The following is a 22407-nucleotide window of genomic DNA, read 5'->3' on the forward strand; positions in this document are numbered from 1 at the left end:
TACTGTCTTCCTTTACACAATATGTTTCATTTCCATTTAACAAATTACCATTTATTAAAAACAAAATTCCTATATGTACTTTTTTCCCTTTTTCCTTGGTCTGTCTAGTCTGCTACAATGCAAGACTCAATTACTGTGGCTTATAATATGACTTGCCTTAATGTTTTTTTTAATTGCACTTGTCCTATGCATTTCTTCCTTTCTATGTAAACTTTAGAGCCATTTAACTAATATTTTTCAAACTCTGTAGAAATACAGTGAAATTCCATTAAATTTATACCTTCATCCAGGTTATGCACATTTTATTTTTCTTACCTGCAGTACACACACACACACACACACACACCACAGACAGTGAATGGATTCTCCTTCATGATATTTTCTTATTGGTTGTTGATGGCATATGGTGGAGCATCAGTTTTTGTCTGGGTGTCTTGACACCAGCCAACTGATTGAAATCTTATTAGTTCTGATATTTTTTCAGTTGACTTGCTTGGGTTTTCTAAGTAGACAGTCATCATCTGCAAGTAATAATAATCTAGTTTCTGTCTTTTGAGTAATTATACCTTCTTTCTTTTCTCTTCCAATTGCGTTAACTAGAACTTCCTAAACAGTGGTAAATAGTCGCAGTGATACAGAGAAATGTGGACGTTACATGTGGGCAAAATAGTCAATATTTGCCATACATTTGGACAAACTGCATTTAAAAAATACATAACAACTTCATTGAGATATAGTTTACATAGCATACAGTTTACCCTTTTAAAGTATATGTCATCATTTTTTAGTATAGTCAGAGTTGTGTAACTATTGCCACTATCCAATTTTAGAATATTTTCATCGCCCCTAGAATCCCTATACACATTAGCAATCGGTCCCCCTTCCCCTCTTCTTCCCAATCCCTGGAAAACACTAATCTACCTTCTGTCTCTGTGGATTTGCCTATTCTGGATATTTCGTATAAATGGAATCATTACAATATGAGGTCTTTTGTGATTGGCTGGCTTCTTTCACTTAGCATAGTGTTTTCAAAGTTCACTCATGCTGTAGCATATATCAGTACTCCATTCCTTTGTATTGCCAAATAATTTACCATTATACAGGTACACCACATTGTATTCATCCATTTATCAGTTGTTGGATATTTGGGTTGTTTTCACCTTTTTGGCTATTATGAATAATGCTGCTGTGAACATCCATGTACAAGATTTTATGTAGACCAATGTTTTCATTTCTTTTGAGTATGTACCTAGGAGTAAAAACTTGGGGACACAGGGACATAGGGTAACATGTTACATAAGTAACATGTTCCAGAAGTCTTTTTGACTTCTTCTGCTATACTTTCCTCACCATTCCTTCTCTGCCTCTTTCACCATTTCCTCCTTCTCTTTTCTGTCTCAAAATATGAATGTGCCCCAAGTTTTTGGGCCATGATTCTTACTCCCTCTTCTTTTTTTTTTTTATCAGCAATCTGTTAAACTCCTTTTGCCTGAACTACTTATCTGTCTCTTACTTTCAGAAATCTTTTGTCAGCCTGATCATTATTACTGTTTATTGCATAACCCTTCTCTTGATTATCCTGCCAGCAGGAAAACACCACCATCTTTTCTCCAAAGCCTGAGCGTACTACTTTTCGAATTCTACTTTAAACAATGTTCATCTCTCTCCCTCCTCCTGCCTCCCATCTCTTCCATGCTTGGGTTTCTATGCTACACAGAATGAACAGCATCTGAAAGTGAAATGCCAATTCTAGAAATATTAGATCTATGTTGGGGGTTGTTTACTGGGTACAGTGTAACTCCAGAAGCCATTGGGACTTATTGTAGAATTAATATGTTATCTAGAAGCCATCATTTTAAATCCATTGTTGCTAATATTTAGCAATATTAGGATGAACAAAGGATACACTGGCAGTGAACTGTTAGGAGGGAATCTAGTAGAAAATAGTTTAAAAGCCTTTTGTGTATTTCAGAAATGTTAAAATATGGGATCTACTCACACAATTTCTAAGTTTAGGTTTTCATAATGTGGGTTTTCTGAAGGTGTAGATTTGAGAGATTTACCTATTATTGATATACTTTTATTGAATTTCTAATATTGCCTTCCTACACAGCAAACGTTCTGATGCCTGTTACCTTAACTTGGTCTACTGTTGTGGGTTGTTTTTTTAATCCGAAAATATTTTGGCAATGTATGTGCGTGTTTGAAAATCACTCTTATTGTATAATATATGTAAAGGCTAGAATAAAGAAATAATACAGTTGAGTTGTCCCTTGGTATCCACAGGAGATTGGTTTCAGGACCCGTCTCAGATACCAAAATCCAAGGATGCTCAAGTCCCTTATATAAAATAGCATAGTATTTGCATATAACCTATGCACATCCTCCAATATACTTTGAATCATCTCTAGATTACTTATAATACCTAATACAATGTAAATGTTATGTAAATAGTTGTAAGTGCAATATAAATAGTTGCTGAGAGCATCAAATTCAAGCTTTCCTTTTTGGAACTTTATGGAACTTATTTTTCGAATATTTTTGATCCATAGTTGGTTGAATCTGTGGATGTGAAACCCACAGATATGGAGGCCTGACTATTTGGTTTTAGAGGATATCAGGTATTTCTCTGGTGGCATATGTTTTCATATGACTATAAATGTGGTTATTAAAGGAAACCATTTCTCCTATAACCTGGCATGCTTGCACTAATTAACTTTTTATGAGATTTGATGAGAAAGGTGTATGTGAAGGCCTTGGAATCCCCATCTCTTCTGTGGGAGAAATAGGCAGATTGTAAAACATCAGCTTATTGCTCTCTAAGCTTACTTTGCAAGCTGCCATTGTCACTGTCTGTTAGCAGTAATCATAAAAGATATGAAAAAGACTTGAATGTGCAGTGAACTTTACGTTCACAGTAGATCTTATCTCTGATGAGAGGTGGCACAAATCACTGACTGGAGAATCTGATAGTTACGTCTAAGAAGTTGGCTTCTTTTACCAGACCTTGAACAGTTTAACACGAAAACAGGCATGGGGTTTCCTTTAATGGCCTTAGTGTTTTTACTTAATGAATTTATATTTCATCCAACCTTCTGTATGAGTAGGTGACACTGACTAGCTTTCATGTGTTTAGAAAATAAAAGCTGTTCATTTGTAAACACTCAATGCAACTAAATTTCTTTTCTCTAACTAAATCTATCTTATAAGCTAAATTAGTTATGAGATTTTGTTAATAACATATGGCTTTTAAAAAGATGATAATAAATGATGACTAAATAAAAATCATGACACGAAGGATGTTTAAAGTTAACTCTCAAGTCTCTTAAAAATGGAAAGTAATGGTCAAGAAAGAGATGTAATTAGGACTATGCATGTGTTAGGAACAAGCAGTTGGGACGTAGATCACTTCTCAGACTAATCTTGCAATCATATTCAAGGTGATTCAAGAGTATTCACTAATCAACTAACGATCTCTGATTGCAATAAGATATGATTCTATCATTTACTCATCTTTATCAGGATCTAGTCCTAATAAGCATATTTAATGTACAAATGTGTATCATGTTTATAGCAATGCAGGATTATTTAAAAGTAAAACAAATATCTACTTGTTCTTTAAAGTGTGAGGTGCCCTACTATACTATATTTAAAGAACAAACAGGTAATTGTATAAATATAGCAACTAAGTGTTTTATTTGTTTTTCCAAATGTATAACCCTTTCAGTGTGTTCGTGCTCAGGAATACCTAGGAGTTCTGGTGATATAATTAATCCTGAAATTTTGCATTCACTTTTTGTGTGGAAAAAAAAAAGGAACTCTGAAACTTGGTTAAATTGTTGGCCTCCTTGGGGGGAGGAATAAAGAGGGATAACTATGCATTATGAGGAACTAAAATAGTAATTATCTGGATACTGCTTTTACATTAAGCCATACTTGTTTTCTGATTCTGTTTTTTCAGTTTCCATAGCAAGGCGTGTACAAGATCCATTAGCTGAGCTAGTGAAAATTGAGCCGAAGCACATTGGCGTTGGAATGTATCAGGTAAAGCAGTGTGGATCATTTAATTTGTGAAATCCATCAGTACAGAGACAGTACTCAAACTTGGCATAGTAATTGTCAGTGGGAATAAGTTCCCATTTTCAAAGGTTATACAGTTTGTGGAAAGGTAGTCTATGTGTTACAAATTATTCAGGAAGGAGGGAGTTTTTTTTTCCTGGTCTTTATGATTTTGATTAAGGCTCATAATGGACTATAATCAGTTTAAAGACTATTAAAACTCTAGATACGACTAGTAACTTAATCTGAAGAGCCTCTCCTTTTAATGTCGCTGTAAAAATGGAAGGGGTGTGGAGAAAGGGGGGTATGTTGCCTCTTTTTCTAAACCAGTATGAGCTATTGATCTTTATTGATCTTTCAGGAAGAAGCCTTTGGTACCTACTGTGATTTTTTTTCCTGTTTTCATTCCTATTTGAGTATTATAGTTAGTTTTTGGTCATTGCCCAGTATGAGCTAAAACCTTTCATTTTTGTTACTGTTTAGTAGTAATAGTGCTTCTTGGTGTTGCTGCTGTATTTTCAGTTCTTGAGATTGTGTTCCTTAGGCAATTGAGGGCAGCACTAAATCTTGGCAAAATGAATCCATGTTGGCTTAAGTGGTCTCCAGAAACCTCAAGTTGAATTATTTTCTCTTTGATGAAAGTTCTTCTTAAGCCTGAAATAGAATATTACTCTCTATATAATTTTCATGAGATTTGAGTGATAGGTACTATACTTTCTCTAAGGAAATATTATATGAAGTCATGGAATCTGTGGCCACTAGAAATGGAAGAGACCTTTGAGATCATACAACCCTACCCTCCTCATCTGACAGGAAAAGAAGCTGTGTCCTAGAGTAGTTAGGATTTTTACCCAGGCTCACACCGTCAAAGCCTGGACTAACCAGTCATATATTGGGACTTAACTGGAGTTTTCCCATTGTACAGCAAGTTAGACCAAGAGGCATCCAAACCTTTAACTGGACTTGTTCACTGGCGAGGATGCTTCCTAAAGGGACTGATCTAGCTACAGATAGATAAAATGCCTAGTAACTAAAGAGTATACCTCTTATAGCAGTTTTATGATATAGGCATCATAGTTAAGAGAAATTATAGTTATATTAATTTAAGGTGAAGTTATGGAAGTTATGGAATACCTCGATTCCTTAGTGAAACAAAGGAAAGAGAGAGTCAAACTTATAGAGCCCAGGAGGCTAGTAACCTATTGGCATCAAAGTGGTCTTTAAGTAAATAGCAGGGACCTAGTCTCCAGATTTGGATTCAGAGATAGCATTTAACATGAAAACAGTTTGGAATTCATTCCAACAGCAATGAGAAGTAAAGGAAGAGTTTTAAGCAGAGGAATGCCGTGATCTGATTTGTATTTTTAAATGTTGACTCTGACTACTCCAGGTGAAAGATAATGGTGGCTTGGACAAAGTTAATGGCAGTAGAAATGGAAAGAAGTTAAATCTATTTTTAGGGACTGCTTGGTAATAGTGAGGGAAAAGGAGTTGTGAAGAATTTGCTCCAAAGGTCCTGAGGATGCCTGAGTGGAGCAGATTTGGTGAGGATAAGGTTAGTAATTCAGTTTCAAACATGTTAAATTTGAGGTGCCTGTAAGAAATACAGGAAACTAGGAGTTGGATATACAAGTCTGAGATTAAGAGATATGGCCATATTAACATTGGAGTACAGACTATTTAGCAAATAATGACACTAAGAAAATGATCAAAATGGTGGGCAGAGCTCATGATATTCTAACTAAATTACCACCACCACTGGCATATGCACAACACCAAATTCCGTAAGATGACAGAAAGGTTGTACATATATATCTGTACCTATGTAAACACTCACTTACATGAATCAATTGATAATAGTCCGGGAAAAATAAGAAAGGGTTCCATCAGTGGGTAGAAATTTGAGGAACTCTTTAAAGATATTAAGCCTGAAGAATCACATCCACAGAAAAATGAAACATGGTGGAGCCACACCCAAAAATATATACATCAGCAGGGTTCTCAAAGCAGAATCATATTCAAGTAGTGGGGAGGGGACCTGCAGGATTAGATAAGCAGGTGTGTATGGAGTGGCTAGGCCTGTGGAGACCCCCCTCCCTCAATATTCTGTGAGTCCCAGCTAAAGCACTGAGTATAACACAGAGGCCAGAGGGGCTGGGTGATCCCTCAAGTAACTTTTGATTGTCAGGAAGCTCAAGGAGTCTCTTCCTGGCAGGACAAACTCCTGACATGTACATGACACCTGGCATCATATCCCACATTATCACTCGAGGCACATGGTGCTTAACAGAAACAGCATACACAGACAAAGAGGGACTCTGAAACGATCTTGATGCCAAGAACCACTAAATGTTTGAGGAAAACCTATGATAGAAAAATGAGGCATCAAACTTAAAAAACTAACACCCAAAGAAACAATGAACAGGCAACAGACTCTGAAATAAGTTAAATTAACATTCACAGAGAGATAAGTGGTTATTGCATTTCTAAAACAAATATGGGATAGAATGAAATTAAACCAATGTAAGAATTTTAAAATATGATTGTTAAGATTTAAAAAAACCCCATATAAACAGGTGAAATAGAGTGGACACAGCTAAAAGCAAATTAATGAGTTGGAAGATTGAGCTAAGAGATTCCTTCCTTAGAGTGCAGTCTTAAACTGAAAAAGGTGGGAAGCATGAACAAAAAGTCATATGATGTAGAGCTCCTTCTAAAGCTTCAACATTCATCTAACAGAAGGTTCAAATAAACAATGAGTGAAGGGGAGTTATAATCACAGAAATAATAGAATGAAATTTCTCCAGTTGACAGACAAGTCTTTTGAAAAGGCCTAATGAATACTGCATAAAAGAGTAACAAAAGACCTACACTCAGATGCCTTCCTGTGAAATTTCAGAATGCTAGTAATGAGGAGGAACTAACTAAAAGCTTCCAGAGAGCAAACATAGTTTATCTACAAAGGAAAGAATCAAGTTGACATCAGTCCTATTATTGGTAAAAAACAAGTAATAGAAGATAGAAATGCAGTAGTTTTGAAGTTGTGAGAAAAATTTTATTTTGAACCTATAATTCTATATTCAGGCAAACCAGCAATTCAGTGTGAGAGGAAAATAAAAGCATTTTTGGATCTGTAATGATTCACCTTCTCTGGTTGTTACAGACCTTCTTTGAAAGAATTATTTATGGAATTACTCCTGCCTAAAGTGTCGGAGGGAGGGTCGGGGGGATGGGGCGGGGAGGGGGAATGGAGGTCCGAAGAAGGGAAAGGCATGTTGTGAGGAAACAGGATCAAGGTAAGGAAACAGTGGAGAGCTTTACAATACACACATATCCAGTAAAGTGTATTTGTATTGTTGAGTCTCATAGTTTTTTAACTATAATGTTCATCTTTAAATATATTAGTCTGGATCAGATCAACTCAACATGAGAGGGTATAAGAAAAAGAAGTGATGAAGTATTAGGATTCTTTTTCAGGAAAAACATAGCAACACATACATTTAAAAACAGCTTTATTGAGATATAATCACAAATCATACATACATACATACTTGAATAAATTCACCCACTTAAGGTGTACAAGTCAAAGATTTTTAGTATATTCATAGGGTTGTGAAACTGTTACCCTTAATTTTTGAACATTTTCATCACCCCAAAAGGAAACCATTAGCAGTCACTCTCCAGCGCTCCCTTCTTCCCCAGCCCTAGAGCAACTACTGATTTATTTTTTGTATCTATTGAGTTATCTATTCTGGATCTGTCATATAAATGAAATTATACAATATGTGGCCTTTTGTGACTGGCTTCTTTCCTTTAGCATGTTTTCAAGGTTCATCCGTAGTGTAGCATGTATCAGAACTTCATTCCTTTTTATGGGTGATAGTATCTCATTGGATATATACACCACATTTTGTTTATCCATTTATCAGTTCATGGAAGTTTGGGTTATTTCCATTTTGGGGTCATTATGAATAATGCTACTATGAACATTTGTGTACAAGTTTTTATTTTAATTTATTTTATTTGGGGTGGGTAGATTTAGCATTTTATTTTTAAATAGGTATTGGTTAGTGAGCAACAAGAAATTATTATTAGATATTCAGTTCTTAGGTGAGCTAGCATTGTTCAGTGGATCCATCCCAAACTAGTCTATTGGCTTTTTATCTAGAGAGATATGGATGTATAGTAAAACTGTGTACAAGTTTTTATGATGTATGTTTTCATTTCTCTTGAATATATACCTAGGAGTGGATTTGCTGTGCTATGTAACATAAGTTTAAAGACAGATGATGAAGTAGGGAATTTATTGGCCACAAATATACATGTACATATAACTAGTACATATTTTATTATTAGAGTTTGGTATTTTCTTGTTGATTTGTACACATTTATATATTGGTTTATATAAAACATTTACAAAACATTGACAAAGAGCCTCTACATACCATTCACCATGGATGAAATATAAATTTCTCTCTTTATCAAACAAACCCAAATTAGACAAGGGGTTATTATTTCAACCTAACAGTTGAGTAAAGTTGTAATAAAGTGATAAATATCTGTACAAGTAAGAAGGGTACAATGAAATGAGCATTCACAAACACTGCTGGTGGAAGTGTAAATTGTTATTTCTAGCGAATAGTTAATACCAATCAAGATGCACTTTAAGAAAAGGCATCCCTTTGACCTGGTAGTTCTTCCTTTAGGAGTCTCTTCTCAGGCAGTAATAAGAACTATTTCTAAAATTCACATACAAGTTTGCTGTTACAGCAAAATGTTGGAAGCAGCTACAATAGGAAAATAGTTAAATGAGTTATGGTATATCCACCAGTTGAAATATTTATACAACCATTAAAAATTTAGACTTTCAAGGCCGATTTAATGACATGAGAAATTGCTCTTGACATATTTTTAAATTGCAATAAAGTTGTTGATACAGAATTAAACCAATTTGTGTTTTAGAACTAGAGATGTGCATTTACATTGAAGAAAAAGGTTACTGGCTGGTGACTGATATTTATATCTTTGTTGGTGGTGTGATTAGGGAATCTTTTCTTTTCCTTTCCTTTCTTTTTTTTTTTTTACTTTTTTTCAAACTTCTTATAGTGATTGTGTATTAGGAAAGATGTGCTGTAAAACAAATATCTGTTTCCATTTCCTAGCCGATGGGCCACTTAATTTTAAACCTTGATACAATAGACTTCCGGTACGACCAGAGTGGGGCTGGATTTCTTTTTAGTTGGGACCTTTAAGTGCTTTTAGTATAAATTTAATACTTACATTTATTCTGATTTAAATTATGAGTAGCCGGACAAACGGTGCTGATTTTAAAAATGAAAGCTGTTCAAAGAATGTTAAATAGATGAAATAATAGAAGCTATAATATTATTTCAATAGAAACTAAAATACTTTTGGTTTAATAACAGCTAAAATGCTCAAGGCAGCACTCCAGTCCTTGTCTTAGAAAATGGGGAGAGCTGATTTCAAAAACACATGCCTGTCATTATTTCTGGAGAGAGAGGCATCCAGTGTGGTCGAATGACAGCATATCCCTAACTGACCCCTAAAGACTTTGCTGGAAAGTGGCTTGGTGTTACTCCCAAGAAAACACTCCAGGGTGAGAGCAGGATGATGCAGGGTTGGCTCTGTTGAGTTCTGTGGGACATGGGGAATGATGGTTTTAGCTTGGCCTTGTCATATCCTGAGAGTACAACTTGAGTACGTTGGATTTACTTGCTATTTATTTCTTCTTTGAACTGTGTTTTAGATACTTTCATGCTCATTTACACCTGTATTTGTTAATGAGTATGCACGGTAAAGTAGGAAAGACAGGGCAGTCCCCTTTCCTCCTTTGTGCCTCTCTGTTAGATCATTTGATGATATTAGAGAGTGAAATGGTTTTCCAAAATGAGTTTCTGGAACCCTCAGTGGATTTTCTATATCCAGGCCATCTTTATTCCTCATTATTATGTATAATGAGGAGTCACTGTAAAAGGAAAATCATCTTCCCAGCTGCAGTTTTTCATCATAAAAACTCAAAGGTGGGAATTTGTATTTTATTTCCCTACCCCCTCTGTGGGATCAGTTCTGGATAAAAACTAAACAAAACCAAAATAACCCAACTCTTCAGTGGTGACATTACTCTGTTAAAACCTATTTTATAGTTAATATTGTAGGGATTATGAAATGTTTTAGTTTAGGTATGTAAAGGGTAATAAGGATTCTCATCTGTCCTGTATTGTTTGTCCAAATCTTTTTAAACATTTTAATCCTTTAATTATGTGTTATTGTAGAGTGGAATATAGAAAAAAGTCTGTCCCATGGATATCCACTTAGATGACTTTACCTGGATTTTGCCCCCTATACTAAAGCAATATTTTGAAATGGATAAACGCAAATGTGAAAGAAACATAGAGGAAGTTGTTCTAGAAATTGGGCAGTATTCACATAGATGAGTTCCTTGACAAACGTTTTTACAATCTTGTCCCTTAACTGTAAATCCCAGGATACGGGCTATACTTGAATCCCTGATTTACCATTCAAACTTAGCCTTGCAATTTAGGTATTTCATTTATTTTTGACCATAACTGAGCTGTTTCTGTAATTGAACAAAAACAAGTAATTGACCTTGACTGGGAGCATGAACTCATATATTAGAATTTCCTGGTTATTCCTAAATTTAAAGTTTTAAAATGTCTTTTCTGGGTATGTTTTTTCACTTCTGGTTGAATTATGCTTCCTATGTTGAGGTATTAACTATAGTTTTCTCAGGTTCTTAGAAATCACTGACGATGTAATAAGCCATGCACATATGCACACACCCTAGTATAACACCATTACTTATCTTTAAAAGAAATGTGAAATGTTGGTGTGGTTTGAAAAACCTTTTACCAATAATACCTTAAATTATTAACAATGAAATAGGTAATTACCTTTGTCTTTTGTTTACTTACTCTTTGTATGTCATTGACCTTGGACAATGAAACTAGATCAATTTCCGTTTCTACTTAAGTTCGCCTTCTGGTTTCATACATCGGCACAAAAATCACTTTTAGGATTTCTAAAACTTTAAAGTATTTTCACAGTATTTTAAACTAGGTTTATCATGAATGATTTAAAAAAATTACACGACACTAAAGGTACTACCTACCATAATGGAAAAGATTTTTAAGTTCTGCATTAGAATCTAAAACATCTCTGAATCAGAAAACAGTACATAGAAAATCCACAGACAGGGAGAAGGTATTTGCATCACATAAAACCTACAAAGGATCCATAATTTATAAAGATCTGCTATAAATTAAGAGAAAAAAACAATTCCACAGAAAAATAGCAAGGGACGTGAACAGGCAATTGACAGAAGAGGAGACACACACAGAAAATAAAAATGTGAAAAAAATTATCACTCTGATTAATAATTGGGGAAATGCAAACTAAAGCCATGATGGGAAACCTTTCAGGTTGTCAAAAGTTAGTCTGACAGTTTGGATGTTAGCAACAATATGGAGCATTGGGAATCTTACACATTATTTGTAGAAATCTAAACTGGCACAGCCTCTTTGGAGAGCAACTGGAAACTAGTAAATTGAGAGACTGGGATTCTCTTCAACTTAATTTTGTTGCTAGATATTTATAGCCTTGAAAAACTCTCTCTCATGTGCACAAGAAGACATGTACAAGAATTTCACTGAAGCACTATTTATAGTAGTAAAAATTTGGAAACAGTATGTCCCTCATCTGGAAAACAGGAAAATAAAACTGTAGTATACTCAGATGGTAGAATATTACATAGGAGCAAAGATGACCCAATTAGAGCTACCTGTATTAATATGGATAAACCTCATAAGATACAATATTAAGAGAGAAAGCAAGTTGCAGAATATGTATAGTATTTTATGATTGGTATAAAAATTTTAAATATGAAAAATAATACTGTGTACTATTTATGAATACCAGTGTACAAAGTAAGAATATAGAAATAAGTACTGGAATCTAAGGTAGTGGTTACCTTGAGTGGGGCATGAGATGGGAGGGGAATGGGAACGGGGAGGGGTATAACAGGAGTTTCAACTGTATATTATATGTCTTAGGCTGTTTGGTGGGTACATGTTGTCCTTTATACTTTATAACTTTTTTGTTAAGTAAGTCAAATTTTATAAAAAGATGCAAGAAAGCTGGGTCAAATGATAAATGTGTTTTATCTCAGGAACTTTGGCTTTCAGTTGGTTTTAATTTCTGCCTTATATGTTGGTGTGTGTGTGTGTGTTGTGTGTGTGTATTTTACTGTGAGGATTTATGTAACCAGAAAAATAATAAAGCTATTTTCATTTTCCAGTGAAAATGAAAAAATACTTTTAATACTAGGTTACATTTCTCTTCATAATATTCTTTCAGATTTTCATCTTTAAGACTAATTTCACAGCAAATCAAATACTCTTTAATGCAGAGTTTTAACACTATATTTTTTCATTTCACAAATATTGGATTCTTCTCTGTGAATTTTAAGAATTAAATATTATTTGCTTTGCTCCATTACCTGAAATGGTCATTTCAGAGACATGGCCTAAGACAAACCTGTAGACTGTTATAACTTCTAGTGTTTATTTACAGGGCAGAGTTGGGTAGAACAGATGTTTAAGGGGTTATAGTATAATGTGTTGTAATAATGTTACCATAATATGACTAGCATTCATCCTATACTATTTTCTTTTCACCACTACATCCCCACAACCAACAGACTCCTAAATTACCTAAATTAGAAACCTTAAGATTAGGCAAGGGAGCTTTTAATAATCCTAGCCTACACTACCTCCCCAGATATTTTAGTTTAATTGGTCTGGGGTAGGCCCTAGACATCAACAAACTTTTTAAAATTCCACAGGTGATTCTAATGTACTGGCAGGGTTAAGAACCACTGCTTCTTAAAGTACAGTCCCTGGACCAGCAGCATCAATATCATCTGAGAACTTGTTAGAAATGCAAATTTTTGCACCCCCTTCCCAGACATATAGGATCACAAATTCTGTGGGTGGGGCACTGGAATCTGTGTTTTAATGGCTAAGGTTTGAGAACCACTGGTCTCTAATGCTTCTCAAGCTTGAATGTAAAAAAACCCTTCACAAGGTCTTGTTAAAATGCAGATTTTGATTCAGTTGGTCTAAGGTGGGGCCTGAGATTCTGCGTTTCTAATAGACTCCCAGGTGATACCAGTGCTGTTTGTCTGAGGATTATACTTCGAGTAGCAAGAGACCCTACTGAAAGCCTCTTGGGCCGTACCCCAGACCCGTTGAATCAGAATCTGATTTTAACAAGATTTCCAGGTGTTTTGAATTCACATTACAGTATTTGTAATGTAGAAGGAAAATCAGGACATGCCAGTATCTAAGGGGGATGAGAGCTTGAGAAGCAAAAATCAATATTGTAAAACACTGAAAAAAATAAAGGTAGGATAAGAACTAAAAATGTGTCTTTCATGTTTTATTATTTTTTATTGTTGATGGTGACCCTAACAAGAATAATTTCATTGGAGTAGTGGAGGCAGAAGTCAGAAGTAGATTGAGGACTGAATGAAAGGTGAGCACTTAGAGACAGGTATATACAGATCTTTAAAGGAGAGAATTTTCACAGGAGGTCAGGATTTAAATGTGTTTAAATGTTTATAGGAAGGAAGTAGAAACAGAGAGGGAGAAGTTGAAGATGCTAGAGAGAGAGGAAGCTAGATGCCTGAGGAGATGACACCCACAGCTTACCTAAGAAATAGGCTAAGGAAGGAAATGGACAAGAGTTCAGAAGAGAGAAGCTGCTGGGGTGGTGGGTGACTGGGAAGAAGTGGAAGAGAGCAGGACTGGGAGGGGTTGAACATTTTTTTTCTTTTTGAAGTAGGAGCCTACTGTTGTATATGCCTCATCCCCCACCCCAAAGAAACAGCTGCTAGTTTTAAGATTGCTGAAATCATAGTATTCTTTTGTTTACTGTCTCTCCTCTAATGGAATGTAAACTCTCACATGAGGACAAGGTGTTTCCACCTCTATCCACAGCTCCCAGGACCTGGCACACATAGATACTCAGTAAGTATTGTATTTGCTGAATGAATGAACGAATGGTAGATTATCGGTATAGTTGCTCACTTATTATATTTTTCACTCTGTTGTGAACGCACCATAAAATTTTATACCCTCTCGCTTAAAAATTTTGTTTGGTAAACTTGAAATGTTGGTTACTAGTATTTTTTTTAATGAATCTCTTTTCGGGAAAAGTGAGAACTTAAGGAGCAGAGAACATTAGAATAGCCATGTGGAGTGAGAATGGCTGTGGAATGTAAAGGATTGCTGGGGATGAAAGAACTAGTCTTCATAGCACGTATCTCTTCATTTCTTTCTTCCCAACAACACACATCCTTTTCCCTATGGAAATAATTTTTACCGGGACAGATCAGAGGGAGCATTTATATAGGAATGTTCTTTGATTGTGATTAAATTAGTAAATCACTATTTCTAAGGATCTATGATTAATACAGTATAATATCCTTATCAAAGAAAAATCTTTGTTGCCATGGAATTCATCAGAATAGACTCTTTCCTTTAAAGTGAAATTGTCTATTAAAATGTAAGCTTATGGAAATTCTTTAAAATTTCATCTTTGTTCTCCACAGAGCTCTAAGGAGGTTTTTAGTATACTGGTTAGGTCTGATATTGGTTGTACGTGGATGGATAGCCTATAGACGAAAAATACGATTGTTGCAAAGATGTTTAATTCTGGCATTCATATAGATATTACTATTTATTTTGCTGAATATTTGTATATAATTATGTGTGGATAATTGTTTGGCATACTAAAGAGAGAACCTGAGATGTAATTCTTTACTCAGTGCAAAACACTACTATCTGTATAATATAATAATGTTCATATTAGAAAGAATTATTGAAAACTCAAATGTAAGGATTGTGCTAGATAATTATAGCGATTGGGAAGAGAAATAAAATGTGTAAATATTAGGAAGGCCACTTCCGAGAATTTAAAAACTATGTTCTATATATCTGATATTGTTCAGGAATGTTGATCAACTCATTCCTCTAAATATGTGTGTTGGAGGTGGGTGTTGATCGTGGGCTTTGAGAATAGCACAGATAAATTTAATTACTAGTAAGATTATATTTTAAATTCAAGGGGAAGGCTTCATCATTATCATAGTAATAATATGCATTAAATGCATGATCCTATAGAAAGGACTGTGAGTTTGATAGAATTTAGGTCAGAAATGAACTGTCTGCAAAGTGATTGTAATGTGGTGCAGACACCGGAAAATGGGCCTTGTTCATTTATGGTATGAGTTCACTCATGGCACATTTGTCCAGCAAATCTCTTACGCTGTGGACAATTGTGTTACAATGTCTTTGTTCTGGTGATCATGGAAAGGAGTTCTAAGGAGAAAAGTCTGTATTGAGGAAAAATTATATCGATGAGAGTCTTTTTCCCTGGGTTTTTCTCAATAATTTTAAATAGCATTACAGGTAAGAAAAACTAATTTGCCTGGATTTATATAGAATGAAGATTGTTTCTCACTTCCACAGAAATAAACACGGGTTGTTTTTCTTTTTGAACAATTAACTTTAGAAGATATCTTTGGTTTTGGGTGAGATAGTAGGCTAGTTGGCTACCTTCTTTGTGCACTGTTAACTCTGGTGATATATTTTCTTTCTTTCTTTTTTAAAAATAAATTTATTTATTTATTTATTTTTGGCTGCGTTGGGTTTTCATTGCTGCGCCCGGGCTTTCTCTAGTTGTGGTGAGTGGGGGCTACTCTTCATTGCCGTGCGTGGGCTTCTCATTGCGGTGGCTTCTCTTGTTGCAGAGCATGGGCTCTAGGCGCGTGGGCTTCAGTAGTTGTGGCATGTGGGCTCAGTAGTTGTGGCTCGCGGGCTCTAGAGCACAGGCTCAGTAGTTGTGGCACACAGGCTTAGTTGCTCCGCAGCATCTGGGATCTTCCTGGACCAGGGCTTGAACCCGTGTCGCCTGCATTGGCAGGTGGACTCTTAAATACTGTACCACTAGGGAAGTCCCTCTGGTGATATATTTTCTTTAATAATCTAGATCAGGCTACCCAAGCTGTTTATTGTACAGTATTATTAAAAAAGATGTATTTTCTTTTCAAATGTATAACTGAAAGGGAGAATTTTCTCCTGCCATATACAAGGCTTTTGTTCATTATTTATTTGGAATAAATGGGGCCAGAGAGTATGAGTGCAGTTAGATTTCGTTGGAGGGCGGATTGCAAAGACTTTTTGAGGCATGATGTGCAAGTGAGTGTTTTTAAATCTCAGAGGTGTGATTGTGTCATAACAGCCATAACCTCTGGGCTTGCTTTATTACTTTTATTAAAACAAATCTGTATGGGGGTGCTATGTATATTTTGGTGATGAAGGAAATGAGGTGGTTAATTTATTATGTGAACAGCACTTTCAGCTAACCACAGCGTGATTCACTGAGAGAGCGGTGGAAAAGCCGAGCTCTGTAGAAATGACTGCTTTTTGATTTGTGGACCTTAACTTTCAGCACCAGAGCATGAAGTTTATCTACAAAATGGTTTCTTCCTTTTTTTCCCCTGTAAGGTTTTTGTCCAACTTTAAACTTGAAATTTTTTCCTTTATTTTATTTTGAGTATATAATGAATGTGAATGATCTAAATAGTTCTGCAAGTTAAGTGGGGGGGGGGAAAGAAGGGGGCTCATGTGTTAGGGTATTAGGGAAGTGGGTAACATCTTTATGGTTTCCAGGTAGCCCACATATACCTCAGAGGAGGACTCCATAAATAAGTCAATCTGCTAACCCCTCCACCAATGAGGATAGCTATCTGGTATCAGATATGAGTTAAGAAAAAGTGAGGCACCTGTTGTTCTTCCCTTTTGTTGGATGCATTTATAAACAAATGCTGTAGTAGAAAAGAAAATCAATCTTAGGTAAAACAGTCTCTGACAAATGTTTGTTTGGAAGTGGGGAGTGATTATGGGAGAAGGTGAGGATATCATGCCACCTAGAAGTACACACACTCTAGAAGGAAATTAACAGAACAGCCATCCACCTGATGAGCTTGTAGGGGTATAAAGCACTTGTTGTATACTCATAGCAACAGCCACTGAGAGACCAAGAAAAGGTTGTTTTCTCTGGAGTTGTGCCGTATCCAGCATCATCTGGTGATGTGAACCTGATGGAAAATAGGTCATCTTCCTGGCAGTATTTTTGAAAGACCCCTTCGTTTTCCAGATGTGCCAAGTGTCAACCACTTACAAACAGAAGGACTCAGAAATCAATCAGTCTTAACTGATAAGAATTCATTAAAGCATTTTATACCTGGCATATTACAAGGCTCTATGAAAGTAAGGATGACAGTCAGTTTTATATTTTCTCTCTGCTTCTTTGGAGTGACACACCACATATCTCTTCAGAGCCCTAAATTTCCTCTAAAAATTATGTCATTCACTCATAGCGCTTCCCCAGCGAGTTGGCAAAGGCCAGAAGAAACATTATTTGTATAGTTTAGAGACAGTGTAGAGGAGGGAGGTCCAGGCCTGTGGTTTATGTAAACAGGGTGGACTGGGAGGGGACACTGGCACCCCTGGTTATGTTGTTATTTAGTCATCACGTGCTGTCAGTCCTGGTGAGAACGTGTCCACTTTGAGACTGATTCAGCCACAGTGATTAGTTATGACCATCCATGGTCACAGTCTATGGTAAGAATTTAATTTTAAAAGGAATTGGATTGTAGGCAAGACTTAATTTTAATGACATTGGTTGGGCTTCTCAAACTTTCAGGTATCCTTACTAGTAGAATGAAACCATGTTTTGCACATTCCGAGAGACAGTATGTTTGACACCATGTGCATTTGTCTTCATCATGGTTTGGTTACTTTTTAAAGGATTGAGATTTAAAAATTGTAAGGACGTGGTTTTAAATAAAGTGGAACACTGTAGTTGAGAGTGAGACAGGAGATACCTTCCTGTAGAGAAATTCTGTATTTATCATTAAGTTTGCAAAGGAAATTTGGATTCTAGATTAAAATACTTGGTTAGTCATACCTAGGGCACATAACTATGCTCTTTGACATATGCCCCCCCTTGCAGTTGCGTAGTTATAATTCAGGGTGTGTTTAAAGGGAACTTACCTTAGACTGAAATTGTGTAAACGTCCTCACTGGTCCTTTCCTCATTTCAGTGTGGTTCAGTGAAATGGAACACAAAGCCCCAGTTCACCAAAGGGAGCTGTGGTCTTGTTTTGGTTTAGCTGCATTTGCTTTGTGACCTTGGGAAACTAATTTTACTTCTTCATGCCTTGTTGGAAAATAAAATAAGGTTATCTGTATGGTTTCTGAATGTTAAAAGGAATATATATATATTTCACATATATATTTCACATATGTATGAAAATGCCGAAAGGTGCATTTTATTTCATATGATGGAACTATCAAATATACAGATTCCATTTATGTTGGTGGGTTTTTTTTTTAAACCTTTGTGTTAAGGTTCTATTTATTTCTATTATTTATTCATATGCTGAGCTTCTCAAGTATTCCTAGAATCATTTAATTTCAAGTCACAAGGGACCTTAGAGGTCATTTAGTTCACACTAGCAGGTATAATCATGTTCATTGCCTTCTGCTAAAAGGGAGGACAGAAGAATCTGCAAGGAAAACTTCCAGAACAAAGGATCAGAGTGGCGGCATTGCTGTGCTCATAATCCAGGAATGAGGAAACAGGCCCATTGCCTGAGCTGCCTCATATAAATAGTAATGACAGGACGTGTTGCACAGGGAAAGATAGGCATTTGAAGTTGAATTAGAAAGTACACTTTAAACTTCTGTTAGTTATTACCTAGAGAATGTTTTGTAAGTCTGTAGTGCTTTACTTGTTATCCTTGCATATCTGATTCTTCTGTTGTGGTTCACATCTAATGTTTAAATTGACTCAGTATTTTGGAGGTGGGAGGGGAAGAGGGTAGAACAGTCAAAAACAAACACAACAGAAACAAACTCCTCACTTGGTTGGGATGCATGATCTGGTTATGGATTGTCAATAAGAAACAGCTGTTTGTTTGTTGACAGCCTGCCTTGCCTCGCCCATAATCAAGCTGTTTCTCATCATATAATTACCAAGTCTTTAGTATTTGAGGCTTGTTGTAGATTTATAGTTGGTTATATAGCATTTGCCAAAACGTCATAGTTTAGATAAAAAATTAGTGATTCCCCTGTAGTGATTCTACTGAAATGTGAATGTGGGTTGTAATAAAAGAAAGATGCCTGAAGAGGTTTCTGAAATTCATTTCAGGCTTGAGGGAATGTAGAGGGTGTCTTGTGTGTGTTTTCTAATGAGGGAGTTTCAGTGTAACTTCCCCGTCTTGTAGACTACTGCCAATCAGAAAAGGGTTCTGTGTTCTCTCATTTTCTCTCTCTTCCTCCCTCCCTCCTTCCTTCCTTCCTTTCCTTCCTCCCTCCCTTCCTTTCCTTCCTTCCTCTTTCCCCTTTCTTTCTTCCTTCCTTTCCTTCCTTTTTCTTTTTTCTTTTTCTTTCTTTTCTTTCCTTTGTTCTCTTTTCCTGAGTGTAGTTAGGCAGCACTGATGTGGGCAGCAGGATAGATTTTTTTTTTGGTGTGGAAGGACATGGTTTTGTTCCTTTGTTCCTTCTTTTCCTGTCTTCTTACAATCCTGTTCCAGTGTCGAAGCCAAGAATGAAAGGAAAGTTAAATTCTGAGAGTCCAAGGTGATGTTTCAGCCTCCTGGGTAGCTTTACTAGCTGAAAAAAAAAAAAAGGAAAAGCTGAATGTGCCTCTTACCCTAAAGAGAACCTATCGAGGACATTTTATAAACAAACCCCTTTCAATCTGGATTATGCTGAGTGAGGTCCATTTTGAAATAAGAGTAACCCTGGGTTTTAAGAAAACAAGCCAGAAAGGTGAGGTTTCTATTGCTTCATTTAGTTTTATTCTTCAAAATAGAGCAAAAAGGGTTTCTAATCATGATTAAATCGCAGCTTCTCTAGGAATGGAAAAGTTTCTCTCTTAATGAATCTTTTCACAGTGCAGTTACTTCAAAAAAACACCCCTTTAAAAACTGCGGTGCCACAAATTTTTATTTTCATAAACTCCAAAGTAATGCAACAATTTCTTCTTCCTTTGATAGGTTTAAGATTAAAATGGAATTTAGAATATTTTTAGTAATTTTTTTCTCTTTGATCTCAAAGGCATTACATAATTGATAGTCTTTCTCTATATAAATATGTATTTTTAAAGATAAATTAATGTGGGAAGAGTGCTTTTTTGTTATAGACGGTGTGACTACAAAAGGGAATACTTTAAAATTTGTAAAAAGTAAAATTTTGAGAAAAGTGTATGTATATATATATAGTTTTTATTTCTATTTGCATGTGTTTATGCTCTATCTTTCATTAGAAATCCACATATACTTTTTTCTAAAAGCATAAATCATAGAAATAGTTTACTTTAAAAGAATGTGTCAAAATTGCTTGATCTCTCATAGCCAGATGATCCCAAACTCAGTGGGAAATTGACTAACAATGATTTCACCAGGTGGCTAGTGGTCAGTACTTAAGATTATTAGCAGAATATGAAATGTTCTGAATTTGCATGTGTGTTTTAATATACCATGAGAATGACATTTCATTTTCTAATAGCTGCTTTAAGCTATTTAATTACAATTAGTATCAGGGCAAGACTTAATTCTTTATCTTAACACATGAACTATACCATGAAGTTGGAGTCCAAATTTAAAAGGTTATGTATGGCTTAACTGGAACAGGTAGGATGTGGTGGGGTGTAAAGATGAGTATTTTTATATGTGCAGCTGTGCATATATTCTTAGGGCCCTATTAGCCAAAATCTGTTGTCTTAGTAGTACTCAGGTACATAATTCGATCAAATGAATCACAGATGATCCATTTTAGAAGCACTTTACTATTTGGTGTCAGGGGAAGAGAATTTAGTTGTAATTTTAAGAACTTCATCCCCAAATTATTTAATGGTATATTAAATTTTAGCTGCCCAAAATCTGTGTGGACAAAAATTATTGTTATAAAGAAAAGATGTGCAAATTCTTATTCCAGCTGCCTTTTAAGGGGGGAAGGGAGAAATTTAGGAGATGTCACAGGCTATTATTACAGCTTTTTATCTTGTTTCTCTGTGTTACACTTTTTTCGGTGAAGCTTTCTCAAAAACTATGCTAAAAATCCATTATTATAGAGCTATTAAAATTACTGTTTTAGTATCCAGTGATTAATACCCATGACCTTTATTTTTGGATCAGCTTCATAAATATATACATTTTTCTGTGTCAGTCATTGTCTAGAATTTCATTTTTGTTCTGCTTTCTATTACATACCATGAATTATATGAAATTAATTTAATCACTACTGCAAACAGAAATTAAATGTGCCCTAATCCAGAGTTACGTTGTTTGCTTTTACAACTGTAAGTCATAAGTAATTAATTTTCCTTGGAAAATTAATTCACTTACCATTCCCAGTAGCATCATATGTTGACACAGGGTTATAGATAGTTTAATATTTTTCTTCAGCATGCTGGCCTCAACTTTAGAAGACCTTAAAGGAAAACAAATTAAAATTTACTCAACTGTATATAATTTGGAGTTATTTAAAATAAGTATTGTTGTTATTGCTATTATACAGGTGATGACTTGAAAATTATATTCAAACTTTACAAAATCTCCATTAGTATATTAACAAGTATGAAATTATATATTTTTTAAAGTTGTTCATATGACAGTAGCCATTAAAATTTTTATTCCTCAATTCTGAATGAAACAGTTTACTTGACAAGCAATCTGACAGCAGTAGCATGAAGAGTTTTACCATCACTTAATTGATGAGGAAGCAAAGTGAGTAACTTACTTGCTGAACATTTTGACCACTTAGGATAGCAAGCCATCATGTCTGATTCTTATAGAGCTTATTTTCAATATTTAACCCCAGTCAATAGAAAGATTTCCATCAAGGTCATCTTAAAACCTAGACTATGAAAGATATCTAGTTTTAAACCCCCAGATATTTTTTATTACATTGATTGCTCTTCTCTACTTCTTTCATCCTTTCCTGTTTAATACTTTTTTCCCCTTGCTTTCCAGAAAGGCTAATGTGGAAAATGAAATAGGTAAAAGTCTTTCAGTTAAATAAGTTAGGTTTCCCCTAGCTGCTTCTTATATTCTGGGAACTCAGAAAATATGGGCAAACCAAACTTAGCTTTTCTTTTGCATTTGCCAGGAGGTTATTTTGTAAGGTGATTTTTTTTTTTTTGCTGGTTCATAGAACTCTATAAAACATATAGTGT

At 35.3% G+C, this 22407-nt stretch overlaps 1 protein-coding gene across 5 annotated transcripts in view; it reads left to right on the top strand.

Annotated features, from left to right (window-relative positions):
• Nucleotides 1-22407, top strand: part of SRBD1 (S1 RNA binding domain 1) — a 230536-nt gene that overhangs the window by 127520 nt on the left and 80609 nt on the right. For 3 of the 5 annotated variants that reach the window (XM_027113215.1, XM_027113216.1, XM_027113220.1), the window contains exons 16-17: nucleotides 3962-4044; nucleotides 14097-14126. In XM_027113215.1, the coding sequence (XP_026969016.1) occupies nucleotides 3962-4044; nucleotides 14097-14126 (113 nt within the window). The remainder of the gene's footprint in view (nucleotides 1-3961; nucleotides 4045-14096; nucleotides 14127-22407) is intronic. The other 2 variants (XM_027113219.1, XM_027113217.1) reach the window with 1 other exon arrangement.

The sequence above is a fragment of the Aethalodelphis obliquidens genome, unplaced genomic scaffold (genome assembly GCF_003676395.1).
Source record: "Aethalodelphis obliquidens isolate GAN/ISIS:26980383/991018 unplaced genomic scaffold, ASM367639v1 scaffold12, whole genome shotgun sequence".
NCBI lineage: Eukaryota > Metazoa > Chordata > Mammalia > Artiodactyla > Delphinidae > Aethalodelphis > Aethalodelphis obliquidens.